Source organism: Populus euphratica, unplaced genomic scaffold (genome assembly GCF_000495115.2).
Source record: "Populus euphratica unplaced genomic scaffold, PopEup_1.0 scaffold12.1, whole genome shotgun sequence".
Lineage (NCBI taxonomy): Eukaryota > Viridiplantae > Streptophyta > Magnoliopsida > Malpighiales > Salicaceae > Populus > Populus euphratica.
Window position 1 is genome coordinate 502,176 of NW_011499858.1, and position 11,219 is coordinate 513,394.

The 11,219-nt window shown below is 31.7% G+C and overlaps 1 protein-coding gene and 1 pseudogene across 1 annotated transcript; both read left to right on the top strand.

Moving 5' to 3' along the window:
- The first annotated feature begins 868 nt into the window (after window positions 1-868).
- On the top strand, window positions 869-4,581 carry LOC105123885 (uncharacterized; annotated as a pseudogene).
- A 4,033-nt stretch (window positions 4,582-8,614) lies between these two features.
- Window positions 8,615-11,219, top strand: LOC105123886 (violaxanthin de-epoxidase, chloroplastic-like). Its single transcript, XM_011023650.1, has 2 exons — window positions 8,615-8,999; window positions 9,673-11,219. The coding sequence occupies exons 1-2, from the start codon at window positions 8,688-8,690 to the stop codon at window positions 10,978-10,980; spliced, it is 1,620 nt and encodes a 539-aa protein (XP_011021952.1). The 5' UTR covers window positions 8,615-8,687; the 3' UTR covers window positions 10,981-11,219.

The window sequence follows — 11,219 nt, forward strand, 5'->3', positions numbered from 1 at the left end:
TTATATATTTGAGTTAATGACTATTTTTTCCTCCGTTTGAATGAATGTTTTTAATTCAGTTATCTAGCAAAAAGAGAGTCAAGATAAAAAAAAATATGAAAATTATAATTGAAATTGAAAAATAAAGGGGAAAAAAGCAAAAATGAAAACATGCATTTAAAATTTTCAACACAAAAATAAAACCTAAATTAATATACTAAATCTACCTAGCAATATACACTATTATAATTTCACATTTATGAAACTTAGAAAAAAAACTATTATCATCAAAAACTAGAAAAAAACAATAATTTTATTTATTCAATTCAAACTCAATACAGCAAATAATTTTATAAAATTTTAAATTTTTATTTTAATTAAATTTATATATATATATATATATGTATGTATGTATATATGTATATATATAAAAAGTATTTTAGATGAGTTTACACATATCACACTAAGTTTCTATAACTTGAGCTAGCATTCCAAAACAAAGCTTGTATTTTGTTATCTATGATCGCAGGAGTATTTATTATTAAAAATATTCAAACTTGAAATCTAGAACAGGATAAATTATAATATTTTAATTGATCTTCATTGCATAAAATTTATTTTCCTAATCATAAGTGTCATCAATCAAATTAACATTAACATTTTTTTTCAAAATTATATTTTAAAAAATGTACAAGTCACATAAAAATAACATTAATACTTAAAATAGAAAAAATAATAAAAGATTAGTAATTGACATAGTTAAAATTAAATAAGAGATAATTGTTTAAAGGAAAGTAATTCAGGGGCTGTAGACTACTAAGATGTATAGTATAAGGACTGGTTTGTAGTTACACTCACAGACACGGATTTTAATCCTTCAGGCATCATCATTTGTCTGTGACTCTGTGCAATGAAGTTGAAACACAGTTGGTTTAAAACAGTAAAACTCGAGCCAGTGCCTGGGTTTTGATTTGAATGGGCAAATCTTCTTGATTGATTCATCCTAAAAAATGGGTTCAATTAAAACATTCTCTGCTTACGCCCCATCATCACAATTTCAGAATTTGAAATTGTCAAAAGATTGCTTCTTCTTCAATCCACTAAAGCCCCCACCATGTTCCTTCAATCCACTCAACATCCACAACAGGCACAGACTACGCATATCCTCAAAACACTCTTGTATGTCACCCTTTCCTCAAATACTCACTTCTAGTCTCTCCAAGACAAACTACAAATTCACCAATTTTTTGTCCGAGAAGATTTTGGTTTCCCTTGTTGGGGCATTCATTTTTATTGGTTCTTTTGGTTTAAATACTAGGCAAAGTTTGGCGCTTCCTGCTCAAACAACTGGTCCTAGTGTGAATTTAGAGGAGAAGAGAGATGCCCATATGGAGAAAAGTGAGGATGAGGAGATGTTTGAGAAGGTTTTGGAGATGGAGCCAAGGAATTTGGAGGCATTGAAGGTCGTTGTGCATGGGAAAATGAGGAGAGGACAGACTAAAGAGGCTGTGAAGTATGTACAGAGGTTGATTGTTATTGAGCCTGAGCAAGTTGAATGGAGGCTTTTGGAGGCACTTTGTTATGAGATGATGGGGCAGTTGAGTAAGGCTAAAACGTTGTTCAAGGAAATCTTGATAGAGAGACCTCTTCTGCTTAGAGCTTTGCACGTATGATTCTTGATCCGGTATTCCTGTCTTCTGAATATATTTTTTTTCCTGCAAAATAGTAGCTGTGTGTGCAGAAAAATAACCTTGGGTGTGTGTGCTTTTGCTTTTTCATTAAATGCCTACATGTACGAGTGCTGAGATGATCACAGAGTTGCACAAAAGCATTTGCTCTAGCTATCTGTTTTGAAAGTTATGGAGGCTGACTACTAACGGAGTTCAAAAATGGGTGAATAAATAATCTGGTCAGAAAGAATTGCTTCCTAGAGGGATAGGTGATTAGTTTGAAAAGTAACAAGTAGATATATAGCCGTTTCTGTAATTGACCTCATAAAGCTTTTTCTTAATTTTACCAAAGATTACCCTTTGTTCATTATGTGAGCAGAGACGCTACTGATTGATGGATGCAAAGGCTTGAGCATAGAACCGTGGAGCCATTCCAATCTGTGTTACTTTGTGAAGTCTTTGTGGTAGTATTATTTTATACATAGATTGGTGGATGCAAAGGCTTGAGCATAGAACCGTGGAGCCATTCCAATCTGTGTTACTTTCTGAAGTCTTTGTGGTAGTATTATTTTATACATAGTTTCTTCTCATGTATTTGTTTAGAAGTCATCTCCTCAAACAGTCAAACATGTTCTTCTCAATACAATTGGCTGTGACCTAGATTTCTTTCTTGAGTTCCAATTTCGTTATTCAAGTTAGAAAGGTGGCTAGGGGAGAAATCTTTAGGAAGGATGGATGTGTTTGGAAGCAATTCAATAAAACTGGAGCATTACAGACCACTGAAGTGATATCTGTTGAAAATCACTTTTTTGATAATATAATTTAAATATTACTATATTAGATTTTTACAGTAACATCGTTTAATGACAAGTGATCAAATTTCATTTTTCTTGTTGCCAGTTATAGTTCCTTGGTTTGAATTTAATCCCACAGTTTGTCGAAACTCATCTCCTAGTTAAACCAGCACGCCTACTTTGTGCCTGTGGCAGACGATTATGAACTTGGTACTTTCTGATTTCTTGACCATTGGTATTCTTATCACTGTTTCATTTCTATTTGGTTATAGTACAATGGGCAAACTGCAAATAAGGATTTGGATTGGGAATGAGTTTTCAGTAATTCCAGGAGTAATCAAATTTCATTCCTATTGCTCCTGCTATCAAGGGATTCAACTAATAATTAGTTTCTTATTGGCAATTAGAATGGAAATTCATTCCTCAAACAACTATAAGATAATCCTTCTCGTTCTTTTTTTTTTTTTTTTAATCAAGGGTTCCATAGTCCCTTATGTTGCTATTAATTATGTTAATGTGTCATCTTCATCAGATTTCACTTTACTAGTTGATGGAAAGCCATGAACAACTCGACAAGACCTCAATTTTTATCAAAATACTCTTAATGAGTAGCTCCATTCCTAACCACTGAGATTGAATCATGAATTGCATGGTGGGATAGGATTTCTTAGAGAACCATTGTCTATATAACTAGCACGTCAATATGCCATCACATTTATATGTTGATACCAACATATGTGACAAAATATGTGACTTTTTAGTGTTCTTTCTCGTCACTGGCAATTAGAAGTAGTATCTGACTCTCTGTTTGGTGCAGGGTCTGGCATTGGTGATGCACAAAAGTCTTGAAGGTCCAGCTGTCTTTGAGATGCTGAATAAAGCTCTGGAAGTTGCCCGTCGTGAAAAAAGAGTCACTGAGGAGAGAAACATTAGAATTCTAATTGCACAAATGCTTGTTGTAAAGGTGAGTCCCATCAGCTAGTTCTTTCTTTTCAAAGGTCAAGTGGGATATGAGGAGTGTTAGGCCTCGTAAAAATTGTTCCACACTATACTTTGTGCAAATGCATGTTTGAAAATAGGGCATTAATACGTGCCATTGAACTGGAAAAGGGGAAAGATATGGATTGGTAGATAATGGATCAAGTCAACGAATTGATTTTCCCACTTTTAATGTGTTAAAACTTGCATACTTTGCAGGGGGAATTGGAGGAAGCTTTGAAGCAATTTCAAGGTCTGGTTAGTGACAACCCACGAGATTTCCGGCCTTATCTTTGCCAGGTAAGCTTGTTTCAATTGGGTGTTCCTGCTTGCAAATGGGTAACATAAATTGATTCTTTCAGTTTTCTTAAACTTAAAGTTTGAGGCACTACACCATCTTTTAAAGATTTCAAATCTGCTCAAAATTTTCTTACATTTATCTTGAAGCACGTTGCCTTTAATTTATATCAAATTTCAGGTGTCCATAATTTGTTGCTTATGACAGCATGGTTGTCTATATTCTGTTGAGAGTTCTGAAAGAGACACTGTACCCTTAAATCTTACTTCTTACTGAGCACCAGTCAAGTTTCATTCTAAGTTGGAAACAACCTTGTATATAACTAGTAGCAGCAAGCATGTTTACTGATACTCTGATGAAATACAGTATTTTTGGCTCTTCCTGAGTTGTTATGTGTTCCCCAAAGTTTGGAGAAGAACATTTTTTGTGTAAATCCTCAATCTCCCATGGAAAATATTGATTACTAATTGTGCAAGGAATGCAATTAACAGAATGGAGTTGTAGCATAAAGAATTAAATATTACAGTTTTACTTTGATCAATAACCAATAATGGGAATTTGTGGCAGGGAATAATATACAGTCTGATGGGTAGAAAAGAAGCAGCTGCGGAACATTTTGAAACGTATCGGTGTCTTGTGCCAGACGAATTTCCACAAAGGATGTTTCTTGATGATGTTGTATTGGAAGCGAAAACCAAGTCCCGGAATGGTTTCAGGAGTGTCAAGCTGAATTCTCATACGAGAAATAAAGCACCAGCTCAGCTTTGAGTGTATTGTACCGTGATAAAATACTCTTAGAAAATTTAAGCTAGAAAGTAAATTTTGACAGCAATATATAGAGTAGTTACAGTCCAATGATCAACTTAAATGCTGCAACTTGGGAAGGCAATGGATCATGCGGATACTGCATTTGTCTAGGAGTCGAATAACTAGTTCACCATTTGGATAAAATTCCATTAATAACTAGTTCACCATTTGGATAAAATTAGTGGTTGTTCCACTGGCAGTGTTTGTGTTTTTGCAGTTTTACTGCTAGAAGGAATTCCCTGGCTCCGTTTTTGTTGTCATACTGAACTAAACAATTTTTATAACTTATCTATAATGCTTATGATTTGCATGACATGCAGTCATGGTGAGACATCTAGGTGGTACAGTGATTTTCTCAGTAAAAAAAACAGAGGCGTCTGTTTACTCATATCATATTTATTCTCATTTTGTTCTTTCACTAGTCTGTGCCATTTGAGTTCCACATGTTTTAGTCTGGGCATCAATGCTAAAGAAGAAGATTTTTCAAAATATTTCGTAGGGTGAGCTTCCAAGGGGCAATATAGCTATACATACGACTAGGATAGCTTTTACATGAATTAGGTGTTTGGAAGTGATTTTTTTTTTCTCTGGTAAACCTGTTTATTTTTAAAAAATAATAATAATTTTTTAATATTTTTAAATTGTTTTGAGGTGTTAATATAAAAAATATTTTTTTATAAATAAAAAAATTACTTTTATATATTTTTAAATAAAAAATATTAAAATAATAATAACCATATTTGCATAGCTGGATGTGATTTGAAATCGGATCTTTCAAATTTTTAAGGGGAAAAAAATAAAAACATGGCACCAGGCGGCATAAAGGACCTCCCCGTCTACTATGTATGATCAAAACATATTTTGAAAAATATGATTTAAAACGAAATATTCCAATATCGAGTAATGGCGAGTACATTTATTATTTTTGCTTGATCGTTTTTGTCCCCCTAAAATCCGATGTATAGTTATTATATATATACACGAAAGTTTTATTCTTATCTTGTAAGTATTTAATTAAAAAGGAATGGAAGGGAAATAGACCGAAGAGTCAGAACAGAGATTAAACATGGTTTAAATGTTTTAAAGAATGATTAGTTTAATTAAAAACATGGTTTAAGTTGTCCTCACGTGAGAGGCAGGACTAAAAACAAGGAACATGAATAATCTTTTTTAAAATATGATATATTTATTTTATACTAGTTATTTTTATCATCATAGTCACCTTTGTGTTATTTTTCTTTTTTAAAAAAAACTCATCTTTATTACATCACTAATATATAACCACATCTCATCATCACCACCATTATTCTATCACCATTTTTTTGGTAGTTGTATTGTTTTTTAAAAATATATTATTATTACAATACAATGATTATCTCACCATCTAGTTATCTTTCTTTTCCTCGTCATTATTGATAAAAATTATTTTTTAATTATTATTTATTATCATTTTAAATTTGATGTTAAAAAAGTAAATATTTTTCCTATACATTTTTGCTATTCCAAATATATTATTGAAATTAAAATATCACTGTGCTCTTCCATTCTCATCCTAATTTCAAATATTTATTCTTGATAATCAAATAACATTGTAGAATGTTATATTTATAGATGAAATTGATAAAATAAATCTATATCCTATTGGAAAAAACATCTATGTTGTTACAAGTAAAACTAGTTAGATAAAATTAGATTATTAACTTCTGCTATACTATGAATCAGACTAATATATATATATATATATAAAAGTCACGGCATTGCCAATGTGTTTTCCAAGGAGGGAAAAAAATTTAGCCATGAAGACAAAATTTAATGTTAATGTTTTATATAATAGTATGAGAATGGGCAAATAAATATGAAAATAGATTTTAACATCAATTAAAAATTAAGACATAAAGTTCGCAGACATATATGGATAAAGATATCAAATTTAAGATAAATTAAATAATTGCTAAAAATTTGATTTTGATGTATAACAAAATTTAAAAACTCTATGTATTTTTTAATAATAAAATAATAGCATCTCAGACTGATATAGTTCAACTCAGATTAATATTGGATATAGTCATAGTTGAGTTTAATAATTATTTTTAATAATTATTTTTTATTTAATTATATAATAATAAAAATAAATTATCACAATAAAACAATAAGATGAAATATAAAATTAACGATTATAATGTGCTGCACAAAACAAGTGCTTGCTAATATTACAAAATAATCTCTACAATTTTATTTTAAAACACAAAAAAAATAAATAATATTAAATAAAAAATTATCTAGTTAAATGACTCGGATTTTATCATTAGTTAAATAAATAGTCTTTTAACATAAAAAAAATTAATGTATTGGCATTTCTAATGTGCTTTTATATAAAAAACATATTGAAAAACTAATCCATATAATTAATTAATTAAAAATATGTATCAATAAATATAAAAAAAGTTGTTAATATCAACTAAAAACTAAATTAAAAAATAGATATAAATCATAATATATATATCTGACATGATAATTTATGAACCTGTTTGGGTTCAATAATTTTGTCTTATGAAACGACGAAACCACTAAATGTTAATAAAAATAAATAATTATAGGAAGTGAATAGTGAAATTTAAGGGAAAAAACACTATATAGATTTGCATAAAAAGAACGGTAACTAACATGAAAAAATTACAATCTTGTATGAAAATTAAGTAAAAAATAAATAATATTTTATTACAAAAATATAACAAAAACATCTATAATTAACGTATTTTAATTAATTTCAACTAAAATTGAATCCCTGCGGCATGCCACACTTAATTAAACCATATATATATATATATATATGAAGTTAAAAATGGGTTGGATACCTGAGCCTAGTCCAAGTCCAATAAAAAGTCACGCTAAAGCCTGCCCTTTAATATTTTTTTACTTGACATAAGAGCAGACAACCTTTGCTCGTCTTTTATTTATCTACTTATTTTAAATCTGCTTATCTAAATTTTAACTAGCACATTGTTGATCGGGGGTTGCTATGAGCGTATTTGAAAATGTTATTATAATTATTTTTTAAATAGTTTTTATATTAAAATATATAAGAATAATTTTTTTTTATTTTTAAAATATTATTTTTAATAATAGCATATCAAAATAATTTAAAAATATTAAAAATATATTAATTTAAAATTAATAAATAAATAAATAAATTCAATTTTTTTTAAAAATACTTTTTAAACACAAAAACAGCTTTATTTACTTAAATTCTATTTTTTAACTTGTTTTAACCTATAAATATATAAAAAAAACCTTATATTTAAAAAACCAATCTCCCAATCCAAAAAAAAAACCTTCATCAATTCTAATTTTTTTTTTTAGCAACATGAAACTCAAAAAACACCCCAATTGCATTTCTCGTGTTGGGGGAAATATTTTCACACTAAATTTAATTATTTTTTAATTGAAATCCAATCAACCGAACTCTTTGTCTCTTCTATATTATTTTCTAGCAATTTTTTAAAAATAAAATTTTGTATCAAAACATATAATAATAAAACTAAAAAAATCTTAAAATTATTTTTAAACAGTTTTTAAAGCTAGAAGGCATTGAAGCTATTTATTTTTTAAAAAAGAATTGTCATTCTTTTTTTTCAATTTTGATCCTCAACTCTAAATTTCTTACAAATAACAATTTTTTTTAAAATTAAGTATTAAAGTTGTGATTTTTTTTTCAGATCGTGATATCACTATAAATCAAATGAAAATACAAAATTCGATTCCAAAAAAGAAATTTAAAAGAAATAAGTTGAAAAAAATTTAAAAAAGAAAAAGAAAAAGGCAATTTATGGCGCGAATCCATAATAATAAATTGAGGAAAATTGCTTTCAAGAGGAGAATAAATATCTTTTTAGCAGTGTTTTAAAAGGGCAAATACTTTTCCTTGTCATTTAATTTTAATAACTTAATAATAATTAATTAATAATATGCATGGTCTAAAATCAATAAGGAAACTCAAATATGAAACTCGCTGGCAGCTTAAATTTAAACATTCCAAACCCAAATGAAACAATTTTTTATATTGTTGGATACGTTATTTTATTCCGTCTATTTATATTTTATAGGACATAAAGTCCTCTTCAGACAGACAGCGGTCCACAACCGCAAGCACCGTCTCTAAACATGTCTCTAGAAACAACCCCTCTCTTCCATTTAAAAACTGGTCTCCAACCTAGCCGCCGGTTCATTCCCTCCATTCCCGGTCTATCATCGGCTCACCACCACCGGATTCCACTTCATTTCCAGGTTTCTCAGTCTTTTCGCGCCAAAAAAACAATTAAGCCCAAAGAAACTAAAATCCCCGCGGTTTTGGAGCACGGAACTGCGGTGACTGAGAAGCAACCTGACCCGCCAGTGAGAATAGTCACCATTGTTGGCGCAGGGAGCATCAGCCCTTTAAAACGCGCTCCTTGGGAAGAGGTCATGCTCCATACTGTAAGTATCAGTGCTAAAAATACTTTTAGCTAGCTACTAGGTAGCATATCCACACCTGTTTACTCTCATTCATGGACCTCACTGTGCGGTCAGGGTACCTTCAGATGTTACTGCATGTGTTTGTATAATGGAAATTAATGGTAGAATTTTTGGATAATTCGTTTTTTTATGAGAGATTGTTAATATTTTCCTGATAATTACATGACCCTTTTGCATCAATTATATGATAATACAAAATGGATGGGTTGTCATGCTTTCTCTGATATGGGAATTGCTGGAATTGTGTGGTTCTAAATGTTTTCGTTTAACGGTCAAGTCCGATCTTGGATTAGTTAGTTTGCATTGGACAAAGTCTGCATCCCACGATTAGTTAAGCAAATGTCATCAATGCTTGGGCTAGAGGATTCTGGAGGAAAATCCTACTGGCTGTAGCCCTCCGAAACTTGAATGGATGACCTTAAGGTAGCAAACCTTGGACCCGATCACTAGAGCTTATCCCTTGGGTTATTTTGTGGTTTTTATTTTTTTGTAGTAATGAAATACTGAAGAATGTTATCTCCAAAAACGCATGGTATTTTTTTTTTCTTCTTGTTGGTTTTATAGTGAAATACCATGTCTTGTATATTTTGCAAGGTCGCATTCTCTTTTGGTAACTCTTTCTTTTCGTTACTAGGCACAAAGATTGAAGTGGGTTGATGAAGGATATGATATGCTGGTGTTTACTGATGACTTGTATCAATCCAAGGATCAAACCGAGATTCTACTAAAGGCATTGAGCTGTGCAGATATATTGTTGATAGTGGCCGTTACTGATCAAGAATCAGTCAAGTGGATTGAAACCGAAAGCAAAAATGTTCCAAATATTGTATGCTTTGACTCATCTCCGAATCTAGTGAGCAAATTAGGAGGATCTTATGTTCAGAATGAGACCAGTGGGACCTTATTTGCAAAAACATTTGGAATTTCACTGTCGAAGAAAGCCAGTGATTCTATGGATGTAGTGCAGACTGTATCAGAAGCATGGAAGCGACATAATTCGGATGACATTAGGTTCTGCTTGTTGATAATAATCAATGCTTATATAAGACCTGTACCAATCCTAAAGAACCTGAGATCAAAAGGGTTTTCCACCTTGAACTGCATGGTCAAGAATTGTGGGCCTCAGATATTAAATTGTCTATTGGATCCTGACTGCAGGAAAGCTCTTCAATGCTTGAACAAATGCAGCCCGGTCGATCAGGTGTGTAATTACAGATGTATTGCTTCTTACGAAAGTCCAAACCTGGAAGCATTTTCTCTCTGTGTGCTGCAGAAGAACAATTGTCTTGAATTGGATGCGAAGATCCCTGAAAAACCTTTTGTGCCTCCTATGGCTAGGTTTCGAGGGGAGGACTTAAGTCATGAAACTGCAGAGGATCTTTTTGTGGGTTGGCTGGGGAGTCTGGACTGGAGTTGGCGGGTAATTGCAGGACAGAACCCAGCTTATGATCAATTTCCATGCCAGTACCAGTTGTTCTACAGAGGAAAGGTGAAAGGTTCATTTTGGTACGAGCCAGTTTTCCAAGTTAAAACTCTAGAGGGGAAGGTAGTTTGGAGGAGAAGGAAGTATCGTGTCAAAAGAGGCAAAATTCCTGGAACATTTTACTTCAGTGTATTGGACAATGGTGTTGTTTCCAATGAGTTTTGGACGATTGTGGACGTCTCTGATGATTTTAGCTGGGGTCTGTTTCATTACAATGGGGCTGCTCGAGTTGCAGGACAGGCATATACAGGAGCAGTGCTTGTTAGTCCAGATGGAGCCTACCCAGATGAAAAGGAGAGCAAGAGACTTGCTTCTGCCTTGGAAAAATGTGGAATAAAAGAATGGGAGCTATTTACAGTTGACAATTGTTCATGCCAAGATCCTCCGCTAGGACTTCCAGAGGGCTCAAGTTTGCATTCTGCAATTGATGTTAAAGACCAGAAATGGACCTCCACATAGTTATGCCTGGAAGTTTTGATTTCAACCTTTGATTCAACGGCAATTGGACTTCGATGGGTCATGAACTTATAAGTGCAGCACCATTAGGTAGATGAGGTAACTTATCTGCAGATTGGTGAGTATAGTGTAGTTGTGAAGATGGAATTTGCAATTGAAAGATCACATAAGAACTGGTGATAGCGTATAATATGGTGCAAAAATAAATAAAAGCAAGTCTAATTGCAATATTCTTTCATAAG